At 43.4% G+C, this 16,918-nt stretch overlaps 1 protein-coding gene across 4 annotated transcripts in view; it reads right to left on the bottom strand.

The window, feature by feature from the left end:
• Positions 1-7,646: 7,646 nt before the first annotated feature.
• LCP1 (lymphocyte cytosolic protein 1) overlaps positions 7,647-16,918 on the bottom strand; it is a 50,217-nt gene continuing 40,945 nt past the window's right edge. For 2 of the 4 annotated variants that reach the window (XM_063149319.1, XM_063149317.1), the window contains exons 9-17: positions 16,765-16,791; positions 16,320-16,415; positions 15,617-15,812; positions 15,081-15,159; positions 14,769-14,883; positions 13,784-13,917; positions 12,686-12,809; positions 10,474-10,598; positions 7,647-9,092 (exon numbers count right to left, since the gene is read on the bottom strand). In XM_063149319.1, coding sequence (XP_063005389.1) covers positions 8,960-9,092; positions 10,474-10,598; positions 12,686-12,809; positions 13,784-13,917; positions 14,769-14,883; positions 15,081-15,159; positions 15,617-15,812; positions 16,320-16,415; positions 16,765-16,791 — 1,029 coding nt within the window. In that variant the 3' untranslated portion in view covers positions 7,647-8,959. The remainder of the gene's footprint in view (positions 9,093-10,473; positions 10,599-12,685; positions 12,810-13,783; positions 13,918-14,768; positions 14,884-15,080; positions 15,160-15,616; positions 15,813-16,319; positions 16,416-16,764; positions 16,792-16,918) is intronic. The other 2 variants (XM_063149320.1, XM_063149321.1) reach the window with 2 other exon arrangements.

Below are 16,918 nucleotides of genomic sequence, written 5' to 3'. Positions count from 1 at the left end.
GGAAATTCTCCAGTTTATTGCAAAGAGACTGTTCACATGGTGTTTGAAAGCTACTGGTTTCCTACTTGCTTTTTGGTTTCTGGAATGCAAAGGAAATATTTCATACAAGAAAAAGAAAAAAAAGGTGTTTGAGGAAACTCTACCTGCAGCAGTAAATTTTTTAATAACCTTCAAGGACTTCTAAGTACCTGGGAAGTATTTCTCAGATTATCTGAGAAGAAAAAATGCAGTCTTAAAAAACACTATGAAGGACAACTGTCAAAGCAATTGAGTTAATAAAAACATTTAATTTTGAGAATTTTAACTGCTGCTTGATTTTTTTCTAAGGCATTTTAATTATTTTATTGAAAATTAACTTGCATTTCTACAGACTGTTTTTAAAACCTGGAGGAAATACGACTCAATTTGGAAACTGTTGCAAGGTGAGGTTTTAGTTGAATTTGAGGAGATTTGAAATCCTCCTTTCTTGAACAAATCTATTTTTCTCTAATTAGGAAATTCACCAAAACTGATCATTCCCAGCAACCCTTTTCACTTCTGCTAACTCAGCATTCCCTGGTGAAGAGCTGCTTGGTCAAAAATTCTGTCAGAGTTCAAAGATTTTGCTGCACTTGGATTAATTATTCCTTCTCCACTGGGTAGTCCATGGGCTGTGCTGACCTGATACTTGCAAGTGTTGCCATAGCAAATGTGACCAGAGGCCTTGTACTAATGGGGGACAATTCCAGTTGTGTTGGTTTGTGTTGACTTTTAGGGTCCCTTTGGGACATGCACAGGCTTTCATTTAAAGAGGGATGAGCAGGTCTTGGTTTTCAGAGCAGATAATTAATAAAGTATTCTCTTGGTTTCTTTGTTGAAAAATATGCATTTGGGAATTAGGACAGGTAATATATATAGCCTCCTGATGCCATAATTATACTGCTTTAAAAAATGTAATCACACTTTAAAGGCAGTTCTAAAGAGATGTCTTCACTCTTTTGACTGGATGCTGTCTCTCCTCTCCCTCTGCACATTCACATGTAGTAACACCACTGTCCCCTGCACAGAGACTGGGTGCTGTACCTCAGCCAGACCAGGCTCTGGTACATCTTTGTGTGGTGCTTTAAGATGTCAGTGCCCAAAATGGTGGCAGCAGCAGAGACCAGCACTCGTGTTCCTGCTAAGTCAGGGTGTCTATCATTGCTCAAGGTCCCTTTGCACACGCTGGGATGCTGGGCTGTGCCTGGGCTCCTGCAGGCTGCTCTTTTTGGTGAAAGAGAGCAGACCTTGAAAAGCTGTCAGATAAAGCAAGTCAAAGGAGAAACTTCTTGAACTGCTGTAGCAAGTTGGTCTCAAGCAGTTGCAGCAGTGCCACTGAGTAATGTCCAGTGACTCTCCTAAGTGTCACCCTTGGTTTTCTGTGGCCGCATTTCTCTTCACAGAGAAAAGCAAGGCACAACTTCCCAAGGATATTTTCTGAGAATAGCAGTGAGGAATCTCAGAGAAAGAAAAAACAATTCTTATCTCAGTTGCTGCTCCTCTTGTTGTGCACAGGTGGAATGCATGGTGGAAGATTGTTTACCTGAAGGGAATTGGTAATTGGATTCTGGTGTGGGTGTTTTGATTCACTGACCAATTGAATCTAAGTGTGTGTCGGGACTGTTGGCTGACAGTCGCAAGATTCTGTGCAGTTGAGTGGAGTGGAGTGCTTGTGCAGATTCAGTGTAATATGGTGTAGTAAAGTATAGAATAATATAGTATAATAAAGTAATGAATTAGCCTTCTGATATCAATGGAGTCAGATGCATCATTTCTTCCCTTTGTCGGGGGTCACTTTGTTTTTCCTATAGTTTTCAGCAACCCAAGTGTCATGAGATTTCCCTTATACTCAGCTGTGACCTAAGTGTGACTGTCTTCTTTGATCCTGGAGCTTGCACAGTATCCAGCAGCGAGATTTTAAATAACAAGTCTCATCAAGATCCTCAGATCTGAGTCTGTATTTCAGTGTGTGCTAGAGCCCATGCTAGGCTGCTGCTGTCTGTTTGTAACAGTACACCTGTGAACAAGCACACCCAAGGGGCAGGAGGAGCAGAGGTCAGCTGTTATCAGCAACCACATCCCTCAGATCTTTTTCCTTGTTTGTGATTAGCATAGTCTGTTATGGTTTTGATCCTCCAGAATCCTCTTGTTTCCAGTTAATCAGGGAGTCCCTCCAGGGATGGGTAATCGTGCTGATGCACGTGTGTGACTGAAGCAGAACATAAAAGCCAAGTGAGTCTGTGCTGTCCTTTCTGGTTCTTTAAATTCAGATGCAAATGCAAAATAATCTCATGAAAATTGCTGATGGGCCCTTGCCCTTTTTTTGGTGCATTATCACTACTGATGGGGCCAAAGGTAACCATTGAGTATCCTTCCCACATGAGGCAGAAGATGACTAAAATCTAACTAAACTCTGATCTCTGTTGCTCACCATGCAATGCAGCTGAGTGCTGTTGCTCATGAGCCACACAAGGATGCAATTAGTGTAACAGCTCTTTATTATGAATGTGGCAGAACAGAATTAGAACTCAATTTACAAGTCCCCCTTTCAAACCCATTCAGCCATTAAGGCTGCATCATCTTTCAGTTTTCCAAGGCATATAATTGATAAATGATTTCTCCCTGCACACCTCAGCTCCTCATCTTTATTCATGAACCAATTAATCTTTGTAGGACACTGTGATCATTTGCATACATGGCCAATGTCACCAACCTCTGTTATTTCATTCAGGAAACAATTTTGCAGCCCATGAAACCACCAGGAGGGGAAAATCTGGACTATGTATAAATTTCTGTTGTTCTGGCATTTCTCCCTCACATCATTCTCAAATATAAAAATCAGATGCTGCTTGTGCTAGAAAATGATGGATTAACCTGGGAGGAAACACACCTCAGCAGTATGTTTCAATCATGGTTGATAGGTATGAGCAAAGGCTGGAAATACTTGTTTGAGGACTCTGTTGTGCCATCCTATTTTATTTATTAAATCTTTTCTTTTACTCTGTTTGCTAGTCAGCCCTCCTGGGTTAGCAGAGAGAAAGCTGCTATAGTTTATGCAAGGTTTGGGGCAAGTGGGGAGGTGTCTGTACTGTTTAAACACTTTCTCCATGAGCTCTGCCTGCTGAAGGTCTGTTATAAACCACCACACAAACAACACGTTGTCCAAGCGACTCATGTTGGTTTTTTGCCAGTACACCTTGACTTATTTGCCAGGCAAGTTTTGTTTTGGTAAACAAAGGATATCAAAGAGATTCCCAGGAGCACTCCAAGCAGAACTTCTGAGCACTTGAGGAAGGTGTCCAAGTGCCACCTACAGAGAGCACACTCAGAGAGCAACTTTGGCCAAGTTGCACGTGAATGGATGCACACCTGTCTCCCCCTCTGTGTACAAAGATTATGTGTGGACATATCCAGAATGCAATTAGCCCTGGAGCAGGGCTGTGTTCTGCCTGTCTCTGGCCAGATCAGCAGGATTTGCTTTCTTCATTGCACTCCTTGCCCTTGCTCACATTTCTTGCACAGCCTCTGTCAGAGATTAGAAGAGTGGACCCTTCCTTTGGGCTTTTGGAGAATGCTGGGACCTGTTTGAAAGGTGCCAGGGCCTGTTTGAGGATGCTGGTGAAGAGAAAGCCCACAGAGCAAAGGTCCTGCCCTCTTTCATTCACCCCTCTCAGCTGGTGTGGTCCCCACCACCATCAGTCTGTGCCAGCAGATCCACACTGCAGAGACAACCATCACTGCTCTAGAATTTGGCTCCAACTGCAAATTTGGGAAGTTTCTACAAATTTTGACATTTTCTAGAGGCATTTGATGGTATGCAAGATCTGATCACTGCATGGACAGCATCAGCCCCGGAAGGTCTGAGAAGCATTATGGGGCACTGGGTCCATGTTTCCCTAATGCCAGTTGTGATTTGACGGTGCAGCAAGCAGTGGATGTAGGAATGGTGGGCAGGGCCTGCATCCCTCCTCAGGATCTCTGTTTTCCCTGCTGTGGCTGAGTGAGCCTTTCACAGGCACATTACCTAACCACAGGATGGTTTCACTGACACCCAAGCAAACACAGGCCTTGAGGAGAAGTCATGGCAAGGCTGGTGCTCCTAAGCCTTGTTCACCACCTCTCAGACATGCAGGGCGTTTTGCTTTTCATTTTCACATTGCTTCTCTGCCTGCATGAATCAAAGCATCACCACACATGTGAAGCACCTGCTAGGAGAATTCCAGAGTGGATGTGTGGGGCTCCTCTCTGTGCTTTGTGCATTTACAGATATTCATTTCTGCACTTCTTTAGATCCTTAACAAATGCCCAAAGTTCAATGTGTCTAGGTGGGATTGGTTATGTAGCTTTCTGCTCTTTTCACAAATTTCAGGCACATTGTAGTAACACCAGTGAGCAGATGGCCTGTGTGAATTCTGGCCAAGCTTTGGACAATTTATCATGGATCTGGAATAGTAATAGTAGTTTGCATTCTGGGAACAAATTAAGTTTCCCATAAAGCACTTTGAAAAGTTTTCAGGGCACAAAAAGTAAATAAGATGCAATGAAAAACAGTCCTTTATAAATATAGTAATTTGACTTGATGAGTACTAAGAGCTGTGTGTTACTTTCAGAGCAGCAAAGGAATTGCCAGGGGAATAACACATTTTTCCTGGTGGCAGAAGAGAACCACCACCGAGCACTGATTGACAATTATAAAAAATAAAGTAGAGCATTATAATGTGAGCTTGGCCCTAATTCACAGTTTTCTCACATTAAGTTGTACAAAGTCCACAGATGCAACCTTACCAGTGCACAGTGCTCTTCTGATTCATGCCCTGCTTAATGAACAGCTTCTTAGGTTTGTGGGCAAACTTTAGCTCCAAAGTGGCTCACCACACAGCAGGCAATGAGAGTTAGGCATTCAGTGGTGCTGCTCTCTGCTGCTTGCCTGAAAAGCACTGGGCTTGAGTGGCTGAGCAGCCTGAAAGAAAACGCTCCCAAATTCTTGGCAAGTCTGTTCTTCATATGGTGGAGGAGGCTGCCAGAAGTGGGACGAGACAGAGAGCTGACTCTGAGGAGCTCAGCACATGGGTTTGCAGCATTGGAGGCACCAGGATCCATTTCTCCATCAAGCTGAAAGCAGCAGTCACTGGTACTTGCTGCAGGACCAGCACTGCTCCTGTGCTTTTTGCAGACAGCTGACTGAGACCTATTTTCCAAAGGTTCTATTTTCCAAGCAGAAGCCAGATCAAAGCTGCTGCTCATTTAGGCAGCAGTGGACACTAGATCTGAAGTTTGTGATTAGGCTCATGACAGAATTAAGCTGCACTTAGAAGGATGAGTGATGCTAGGTTGGTGTTTTGGTTCAGTCCTAGTTCTGGAGGAAATAGAGACAACCTTATCTCTACAAGAGCACAGCAGCCAGCCAAACTGCTTGCTCTCCCCTTTCTAAGGCTAGAACAGATGATTTCTAGCTAGGGTAGATGATTTACAAGAAGGTGTAAAATCCTCATCATACACCTAATTATGCTTTACTACTCTGTGGGGGGACATTTCCTTCTAAGTCCATCTGGTGATCAGACTGTACCCTGAGGCATGTGGATTGATTGCCCTCATGGTTTTTCTCCTATTTAGTCTAAATGCTGATGCTTTATTTTTATTCGTGTGAGTGTCTAAGCCTTTTTGAAGCATTGAAAATTATGATTAATTGTGCAATGAAAATCAATAATGGAAGTGCTTACAAAGCCAGCTTGATTTGGGAATGAATCCCAAAGACAGCTGCTTTCTCTAAGAGGGATGGAAAAAGTTTGAGGAAAGCAACGGCAAAAAATTCCAGATCCTGGTTGGTATTTTTAGTGATGTTTGTCACAGGCTTAACCCTTTCAGCACCTGCTGAGAGAGACCTTTATTACAGGCTGGTATTAGCAGTTCATGAAAGCAAAACCTCAAGTCCATCAAATAAGTAAGAATACTCGATTAAACAGAAATGCACTGAAAAGTGAAAATATTTCTACTCCTGTACCAGAATGCAGCTATTCCCACACCTTCAGGGTCACGACAGATTTGTCTTTCAAGCGAGATTCCAGAGCCAGGGCTGAAGATCTGGGAGGGATTTACCGTGGCATCCCTGCCAGCAGCACTTACTCCCTTTCGTGCACGGGCGAGTGCTGGCTTTGTGCCGAGGGCTCAGGATCCAGGTTTGTTCCTCCGTTCCTCGGAGGATGGCAGTGCTGCAGGCGGTGTGGGAGCTCTGGGTGCAGGGAGTGCCATCTCGTGGTTATCTGTCCCTGCTGCGGAGTGCGGGATGGCGCTCGGGGATGCTGCTCCCCAAAGCCCTCGGGCAGAGCGCCGCCGAAGGGAAGGGATGCGTGCCAGGGAGCTGGGATGCTGAGGAGGAGGAAAAGCAGCCCCTTCCACAAAACATGGCACAAATAACATCGTACATCACCTGGCCCCTCGCCAGAGTCTGAGGCAGAGGCAGCTTTCAGTCCCCAGAGCCCCTGAAGTCCCATGCCTTGCCTGGTGGGAGTGCATGATGTATGGAAACCTCCTCTCTGCCCATCTCAGCAGGCTCCTCTAAAAATCCTACCCCTGTGCAAAAAGCTGAGTTGCTAAGAGCTGGTGAATGGAAAATGCCTGAAAATCCCTTCTGCTCTCTGGGGATGGCAAACACCTGCATTCATTTGGGGTCAAGGGAAAAGCCATCTTTCTCACCCTGGTTCTGCTGCCATGCCCAATCTGTCATCTACTTCATCCCTCATGACTGCCCCCGAGTCTGGGGTGACACCATCTCCCTGAAACAAGGAACCTGAAGCAGGGCTGTCTTCAGGCAGGGTTACCCAGTCCTTTCAGATCTACACCATTTATTCAACAAAAATTGGCCCCTTCATTTTGCAAACACACAAATGTGCATGAAACTCACACAACAAATGGCCATCCCACCTGAGAGAAGCTCTGCAGTCAGAGTTTCCTCTCTCTGGTTTACCTCTGAAGGACTCCCAAGTCAATCACAAAGGAGGTGGAGCTGCCTTTTCAGTGCCACCCCTCTTCTCTGGCAACAGCAGGTGCCACACCAGGAAAGAGGAGGAGGAGTAGTGCAGGGGCCATGGTCTCATAACTCCCCTTCCTGGGCAAGAAGCTGGGATGGCATCTCCATAGTATAGCACTTTGGATGTTCTCCTCCTCTGGAAGTACTGGGAAATACTGGGACCAGACAGAATGGGGTTTAGGATGCTGTACTTTTCTCATCCTGCATTAAATTCTTAAGAGGAACAGGGCAGTCAGATCAGATCAGGATCTGGCCATTCCTGCAGAAACAAGGCAGCATATTTGCATTGCAGAATGCTTAAAGAAGCAAAATTTATGGGTACCTGGGCAAAGGAAGAGGATGATGGGCAGTGCACCAAATGGGGAAATCATACTGTATGTCCAGCCAGAACAATGTCCCATCTTTGGCAGTGTCTCAGAGGGGAATTTTCACAAATGGCCCAGGAAAGAATTCTTTCCATTCTCTGCAATCTGTGGTTTCAGTAACGACGCAGAAGACACATTCTCAGTGAGCCCACAGATTATTTCTACCTCTGTCCCCATTTCAGCTCCATGACACATACCAACTAGCACATCCACTACTAAAAGCAAGGAACTACACATTTGGCTTTATAGAACATTTTATTTGGGGGGACTTCTCATGTCATAGACTACTGGTTCTTTGTTAAGGCAGTTCTGAAGGGCTGGAGGCAAGGTAGGGGGAGAGGGAGAGAACTGTGTCAACAGGAGTGCATTAAGGCAAAATTCCCTCCTTTTGCATTTCACCACAGTAAAATCCACATAAAGGCCAGTAAATGTCTCATGCCAAGGAAAAGATTCAGTGCAAATATATCCCACTGACTATCCATAGACAGGGCTAGGACCTCAACTGAGGCAAATTTACTGTGCCTTGTTAGCTGCAAAGCAAAACTGATTTAGCTCTGTTGAGGATCCCAGCCCAGGTTCAGGGGAGCATTTTAGCACGTGTTTCTTATGCTAGCACAGGTATAAATGCTCTCCTCAATCAGAGCAACTGCCCCTTGAGTGCAAGTCTGTGAAGTTAACAATTGAATGTTTATTCTGTACATAAATATGTCATTCTGCATCCCTTTGTTCACTTCTCATTGTATTGCTACTGAGTACATTCCCTTAGTTTCTTTAACATGGCTTTCATTACTATCATTCTTTGCAATCATTTTAAAGCATATTATGACATAAAAATGAATTATCCTTTGGAGAATGTTTGTTGCCAAGGTTCCAGAGTTTGGATGTTCTTGGAGCACCAGGCTGCAGTGTGGTTTTTTTTGGTGAGCAGTAATGTAATCTGTGAGTAATGCCATGGATGGCAGAGGCATAACTTGCAGGGAAAAGTACTGCTCAGTTTACATACCAGCAACACGTCACAGACACCAAACACTTATTTCTTTCCACAAGAATTTCCTGAGAGGATCCAACCTCTGCAGAAATAGTCACTACTACTTACATTGGCTTGAGGAAACTTGTTTTGTTATTCCAGGTGTAAACTGAAGGTAAGTATGGCAGAAATGCTACAAAAAGCATGACAACATTTTCAGGCAGAAGCAGAGTATAACATTTCACAGTCCTAAAAGCTGTCTGTCACTGGGTGACCTCCACAGAAAACCCTGGTATCCATTAATGAAAGGATATGCTTAGGCCTCAGTGTCAAAAACTTGTTTAGGAATATGAAATGGCTTTAGCTAGCAAAGTGGAAAAATAAGGCAAAGAAATCAAGCAGAAAGTATTTCCTGGATACATGTGAATACACAACTTCTGCATGGTTCTGCCTGGAACCATGTATAGCATTCATGCCTTAAGAGCATGAGCACCCTGCATATTTATTTGATACAGAGAACAGCATCCAGTTTGAAGGAATCTATAGGACAAACAACAGGCATCAGTGCAAGTCTTTTGTGCTTTAAACTTTCTTCATTCCTTTTCCCATAAGGCAAGCAAACACTGTCATGACCATTTTGGGTTTTACTTCGACCAGGTCTTCTGGAAGGGCATAGACTCTTGCTCCGATTTTTCTTGCCATAGAGATGGCATATCTGCATTGCAGAGGTGGGAGAAAAAAAGGAAAAAAATAAAGACGGAAATTAGTGCAGAAGCAATAATTTTCCCCCTGTTAAGTGTTTTACATGATCAATACCACAGTGGGTTTCACTGATTTAGCAAAGTTAAACTTTTCTATAGGAATGTATTAGACAAGTTCATAAAGAACTACATTTCTAATAAAAGGCAGAGTGCATTCCCTGATGGTTAGAGCACTGATTACCTGCAGGATGGGATCTGCAGGTCTTGGTACAGAACATTTAATCTTCCATCCCCTAAAAGATTAGCCTCAAAACCACCCATTATGACCTTGCTCCCCCCTCAATCTTTGAGACTCAGGCTTGTTTGCACATAAACTTGCAAGGATAGAAGCAGAAGGCTGATGTCAGTGGAAATCAGTGTTGTTGGAAATCAACATCTGGGGACTTATTTCAGTCATACCCAGAAAGTGTAGGTTGACATTCCCATCTACCTGCTCAGAGACACTGGCTGTTCTCCAGTGAGTTTGTCTCTTCTCTCTATGTTTTTAAAAAAGCTAGAAAATCCCAGGTTCTTTCCACTTCAGAGCACATACATTTGTGAAATTTCCCCCAAAATGCAGAGAAACATTGGGAACATGGGGGAACAGGGGTGAGAAATGAGGGAAAGAACAGCAGAGGAATGAAGAAATAAAGTACAGAGAAAAGTACACATAGGATTGCAAAAAAAAAAAGGAGAACAGATGGTAGGAAATAGAAGGGAAAAGAACAGTGGGAAAAGTCTTTACAAAAATAATGGCAGCTCTGATTGCTTTACAGTCATCCTTTTCTCCTTTGCAGTTACTGCACAGAAGAGAAATTAAACTGATGATCAGACCAGGAGGTGATCTGTGTAACTCTGAAAGGAGAGGGACATGCCCCCAGAATTGACTCTCTGCTAGGAAATCATTTGCATTCAGGGAAAAAAAATCAATAACCACATCTAGAGAACCAGTTTTTCAGGCATGAATCTTGTTCTGCCCCTTCTCTCTTAAAGATGCCCTTTTTCTACCTGTAGGTGACTAAAGAGCTGTCACTAATCCCTCTTCACTATTGGTTGGCATTGTTCCCTGATATCTGAAAGAATTTTAAATTTAATATGAGAAAATAGGAGCTTGTGAAACCAAGTGATTTCAATCCTTTCTAGGGATTTATGAAGCAGGAACTACAACATTACACACTGTATTTCCACTGATACTCTTTTTACTACCTAACTCCCTGCCTTCATGCTTCTAACTCGGCTGGTATTTCTCACATGAGGTTGTGCCAGATGAAAAGGACAGCAGAGTCATTTTTAAAGACAGAGTTAGGACAATGTAAGCAGGTAACTCATGCTAAGTGCCACTGGGCAGAAACATACTTAGCATTATTTAGTTTCTCCTCCTCATTCAGGTCCTCTGTTTTCAAGAGGTCATACTTGATTGACCCTGGTTGAATGGCATCAATGAGATCCAGGACTGGCATGCTGGTGCTGATTTTGCTATCCTGCATAGACAAAAAATAAAATTAAGTGCAAGAACAGGATGACAGAACTCCCACAAAGCCAGAGTCTAGACTCAAGAGCAATGGACAATTCAGTCAAATACCATCTAGATTTTCACAAAGGGCTGCTTAGAATATTTTTTTATCTAAGGCAGACTAAGGACTCCTTCTAGGATTTTTTGTTTTACCCAAGGGATGAAACATCACAGAATCATTTAGGCTTGAAAAGATTTTTAGGATCAAGTCTACCCTTAATCTAGCACTTCCCAGTCCACCACTAAATCACATCCCTAAGCTCCACATCTACACATTTTTTAAATCCTCCAGTAATGGTGACTTCGCTAAACAGCCTGTTCCAGGGCTTGACAACCCTTTGAGGGAAGAAACTTCCCCTAATATCCAATCTAAACCTTCCCTGGCCATTTGCAAACTCAAGATCATTTCCTCTTGTCCTGTCACTTCTTACCTGGGAGAAGAGACTGAGCCCCACCTGGCTACACCCTCCTTTCAGGCAGTTGTAGAGAGTGATAAGGCCTCTCCTGAGCCTCCTTCCCTTGAGGCTAAACACCCCCAGCCCTCTCATCTGCTCTTCATAGGCTCTGGAACATAAATCCTTTCTCAGCTTTGCTGCCTTTCAGACATGCTCCAGCACCTCAGTGAGGAGCACAAGCTACAACTCAGCTTGTAGTGAGGGGCCCAGAACTGGACACAGGATTCAAGGTGTGGCTGAGAACAGGGGGCACAATCCCTGCCCTGGTCCTGCTGGCCACACTATGGCTGATCCAGGCCAGGATGCCATTGGCCTTCTTGGCCCCCTGGGTACACTCTGGCTCATGTTCAGCCACTGTTGACCAGCACTCTCTGGTCCTTTCTTGCTGGGAAGCTTTCCAGCCACTCTTCCCCATGCCTGTAGTATTGCCTGGGGCTGTTGTGATACAAGTGCAGGACCCAGCACTTGGCCTCGTTGAACCTCATACAACTGGCCCTGATCCATCAATCCAGCCTGTCCAGATCCCTCTGCAGAGCCTTCTTGCCTTTCAGCAGATCACCATTCCCACCCAGCTTGGTGTCCTCTGCAAACTGACTGAGAATGCACTTGATCTGCTTGTCCAGACCGTCCATAAAGATGTTAAACACTCCCAAAACTGAACCCTGGGGCACCACTGGTGACAGACTGCCAGCTGGATGTAACTCTGTTCACCAACACTCTCTGGGCCTGGCCATCCAGTTTTTACCCAGCAAACAATGCAACTGTCCAAGCTATGTGCAGCCAGTTTCTCCCAGAGAATGTTGTGGAAAACACTGTCAAAGGCTTCACTAAAATCCAGGTAGACAACCTCTACAGCCTTTCCCTCACCCAAGAAGCAGGTCACCTTGTCATAGAATACAGTGTCATTAAAGCAAAAGATGGGGTGCAGGGCTAGTGCATTTGCTTCCTGTGGGGAGATGATGCTGATAGACATCTACTGATGGGAGGGGTGAGAGGGACCAGCTGTGTGATTCCTGAACTCATTACATGAAGTTTGATGGATCTGTTCCTGCCTGGTGCAAACTGCTGATTTATATCCATGGAGTGTTCCGTAGCTTGGGAAGTGTCATAGACACTGTGTGGTTAGTGGAATTGGAATTTCTAGAAAATTGTCCATCTCTGTGTTTGTGTGGTACCTTGCAAAATAGGGCAAGGTACCCCCGGATGGTACTACCAGGTTATAAATATATTGCTATTGTTCATTTTAATACTGCCATTTGTAATTGCTGTTGATTCACAACCAACTACACAGCAGTTCTTTCTTAATTCCAGTCATCATTCCTGTCTCCATCCTTTGATTTCCCAAGCCAAACTGGAATTCGAGGTGTTTCCTGTAGTGTTCATATCATATTTCTATTACTTTTTCACAATAAAGTCCCTTGAATAAAACCTATGTATTTGAACAAGCTTTTAAAAGGGAATGAAAAAATAATCAAGCTATGCAGTGAGTTATATCATAATGTAGAGTGTGTGTGTATAGGCATACACACATCTACATACCAGACACACATGCACTCTGAATAAGATTCCTGAGCAGAGATTTCAGAAAAAAATCCTGTACCTTGAAACTGGAGATGGTTGAATTCTTCCCAGCTGCAGTGAGTGTTTCATTGACCCAGCTGACAATGATTTCATCATTGACCTTCTCTCCACCACCAATGTCTTCAAGGATATTCAGGGTGTACCTTAAGAGGGAAGCCAGGATATTTGCTCAAAGTCTGCTGTAAGCTCAGAACTGTCCTGTATGTGCACAGCTTGTCTGGGATCATCCCAATGATCTGATATTCCTCTGCCTCACACAGACTCACGATGCATATGATTTATATTATAACACAATTGTTAATCTAAAGAGTTTAATTCATCTCCAATTCATTAATCACTGTTTTGAGAATGTTAAAAGTTTTGGTTACTTAAAATTCCTGGAATTCCTCTCAATGTATCTCATTGTAAAATTACTCATCCTCATAGTGCTTAAAAAATAATCACTGATTTTAGAGATAGAAGGGAATCCTTCTGCTCACCTAAGACTGACCTTCTGCATAAAAAACAAGCCTGGAGTATTTTGCTTATATATCAGCATACACCTTGGAAAGATATCCCAAACTGATGGTAAATAATCACCTCATCCGTATTTTAACTACCTTACTGATAAGCCTGTACCTTTCTCTAGAGTCTGAATTTAGTTTGTATTCAGTTCCTAACTAATGGGGCTCTTTACTTTCAGTTATGGCACTCTTAAACACAGCAACATGCACACACAGAGAATTATATTAAAATGGGGAGAGGTACTGAGTTATACCCATTCAGGAAGCAGCTTACAAAACTGCTGCATCAATTCCTTGTTTCTGGGACACTGTCCCCATTCCCTGATACAGAGACCTTTTAACTTCTTTTCTTCTCTTCTATGCAACAAACATTTCTTGTTGCTATGCAGGTAGTGACAATAATAATCTTCTGCATGAGCTGACTGTAGTGGCCTTGCCCACAAGATGTGTGCTCTGATCACATCCTTAAGAAGGAGTGAGCAGAAGGTCACTGTGCCCTGGAACTGAAGTGCAAACAGAGGAGTGAGAAGGCTGTAGCCTATGGAGCCTCCTCAGTGAGAGCATCAGGAAACTACTGCAATGCAAACTGAGCACACCAAAATGCTCTGACCTACCTTCTCATCAGCTGCCAGATTAAGGCCAGTGTGAGCGTACGGTTTCCTTCATTCAGATCTTGCCCAGCAATGCCAACAAGGGAGAATTTGGCTTGATTCTTTCCCAGTTCCACTGCATAGTTGCAGTTTTCAAGCTGTTATGGCAGGGTCAAAAATATAGGAAAAAAAAAAAAAAAAAAGAAAGAGGACAAGACACTATTACATTAAATTCTTTGGATCACTCAGCCTAGATCCTCCTGGGCAAACAGGAACACTGGGCTCTGTGATAGAACAGCTGATCAGCTGATTGACTACCAGCAGGCAGATCCATCCCAAAAATACCATTCTGAACATTTAACATAGAAGAAAATGCTATACTTCATTATTAGGGCCTGAAAAGCAGATTAGCCTGGAAAATAAAAGTGTATGGCTCATGGGTAGCTCCAGCATTGTGGCATTGCACTGAGACAAAGGATTAGCGTCCCAGCCAATATTTTAGATGGGTTGATCACTCTGGCCTAACTGGATGCAATTACTCATCCAGATAGTTGGGAGAAAGCTTTGCATTTAGCAGCAACTGTGTGATTGGTTCTTGATGCATCTGATCAAGAATGCTTATCATCACCGTCTTCATTTGAAGTGGAGGGCAGTGATCCAGACAGCTGCAATTAAGCTGGTGCCATGCTTCTCACGGTCCAGATGCATTACAATCAGTGCCTAAAGCAGTAGCAAAAGGGATCTGCAAATACAGTTTCTAAATACTGATACAAAAGTTGTCAAGTCTTTTTATGTAACAAATATTTTTTACCTGTCAACAGAGCGAGTGAGTCTAATGTAGATTTCTTTTTCAGAATGAAAAATTATCCACTGACAAAGCACAAAAATCATTTAAGGTGCTCTCCTTGGGACTGCAGAGCAACATGAATACCCACACTGCCGTTTGAAATTATTCAGGCATTCACTGAGGATAAGGCATCACTACTGGAGATATTCTAGCTTTTTGTACCTTCTTCATGTTGCCACCCAGTTTAGGATATGGTGGTTTGTTCACCCTGTTCCAGTCTACTGGCACTTTGATCTTTTCATAGAGTTGGAAGATAACCAAGGCATCTGACAGGTCACTGAAAACAACAAAGGTACATTATTGTCCAAAGAACAGAGGAAAGAAACATAATTCAACTATTAGCAGAGGTAAACTTAGTTCCCTGGGAAACACAAAGCAGCATATATTCTTATAGGGCCCAGAAGTTTTTATATTCTTGCAATCAACTTGCTGGCTGTATTTATCATCTGAAGGAAGTGTAATACCTCATCTTACCTGTACAAGTGATTTACTCGTGGATTAACACCGAGGGAGTTCATCCAGTTCCTAAATGTCCTTTCTTCCCTTGTCTCACCTAAAACAACAGACACATCAATCAAAGGCCTGCAGAACACCACACTTCAGTAATGTAAGTGTCTTGAGAGGAAACCCTAACTGAATTTACAGCCCATTGTGTTGTCATCTTATTGCAGGGCTTCCATACTGTTGTCAACTTATCACAAAAGTTTCATATCTTCTTGGTGTTTCTCATGGTCATCTCCTCAGAGCACCAACTCCAGCTCCCTTCTCAATCAGCCACCCCACTCTTTTATAGTGCTCTTCTTCTCATTGGTTACAGCTGTGGCCTGTTAAAGTCAAGCCTGCTCCTAATCTTTCATAACTGGCCCAGCTGCAACTCCTTAGGGGTAAGATTGCTTTATACACTATCTTTATTTTCTTATCTTCTATCCCCCAACAGCACTGAACCATGAACAGAAGGAGATGCAAGGGAAACACCACAGTGCACCGTGAGATATTTGCATTTTCCCGACCTTCAATGGAGCCCCAGTCGATGTCCTGGTTCTCTGGCTTATGCAGGGCAGGGTATTTGTTGAACAGGTTGGCGATGAAGGCCAGGTTGAGCTTGGGGTTGCCGCGGACGACGTCAGTGGCGGTGACGAACTGGCGGCAGCCGAGGCGCTCGGCCTGCTGCAGCATGCACTCGGCTCGCTGCACGTCATCCTTCTCCTGCCCAGCACAAATGGGATGTCAGCCTCATCTCCCCAGCACTGCACCCAGCCCACCTGGGTCTCCTTGTGGGCATCTAGCTGCTAAAGCAGCTCCTTGATGGATTTACAGCTATTCCCGTTCCCACTTTTACTGATGGCAAGTCTGTGTTTTCAAATGGGCTTTGCCGACGATTCAGCCACCTCACTATATTGCTTTTACAGCCAAATTCCACATAAATGTGATGGACAGATAAATGTATTTAAATACACTTGTTACATGCTGGTAGTTTATCAGTATGATTAAATGGTTGCTGAAGTTTCAGAGTTACTAGCTAACAAAAATCCAAACACATAATTCTTAATTCTTCTTTAATTCTTTGGAAGCTTTGATTTCTGATTTACAAGCGTGTTGCAATGCAAGAAAGAATTTGCTGGTTCTGACATCCCAGCGCAGCCCTGTGTTGGCCAGGAATGCAAGTAATGGACAGAAAATATTGGCATTTACTCCAAACTTATCTCATCTTACCCTTAATCCTGACATGTCAATAGTAATAGCTGGAATGCCTTCTTCATCTCCCTTGGGGGCAACTTGGTTCAGCAAATGGTAATAAGCTCTTGAGTCCTGTGACAGACAGAGAAATTAAAGGGAAGAAAAATTACATCTAAAGCTCAGCCCTTTGCTTGCCAGTGCTCCCCTGAACAATGTGCCTGCATGCTTCATTTTTATTACATCGATCATTGGGCTACATAATTAAATTAATTAAGCTGGAAGCACTTAGCAATTCCTACTTTATGCTGTGTTTGCCAAATCTATTTCTCCCCTTCTCCAGCACAATATATATGTGCTGGAGAATGCCCAACACACGAGACAAGAATGCTGTGAGTGGAACTTACAGAAAGGGCAGCAACAACAAAATGATATCAGAATTCACTTAATCTGAAGGTAAAATTAGAGGTAAGAAAATGCATACCTTTATAATGCTGTAGAAGTCAGGCTGCTGAGCATTTAATAAAAGAAAATGCAGAAGGAGAAAGCAGATGTTTAAAGTAGATTTCAAAGCAAGGCTGGAACAGTTGTGGAAGAGAAAGCATAGTTTTCAAGGACAAAAGTTAACACTGACAACA

The sequence above is a fragment of the Melospiza melodia genome, chromosome 2, assembly GCF_035770615.1.
Source record: "Melospiza melodia melodia isolate bMelMel2 chromosome 2, bMelMel2.pri, whole genome shotgun sequence".
NCBI lineage: Eukaryota > Metazoa > Chordata > Aves > Passeriformes > Passerellidae > Melospiza > Melospiza melodia.
The sequence above is the reverse complement of the archived record's forward strand: the minus strand, read 5'-3'. Positions and strand labels throughout refer to the sequence as shown.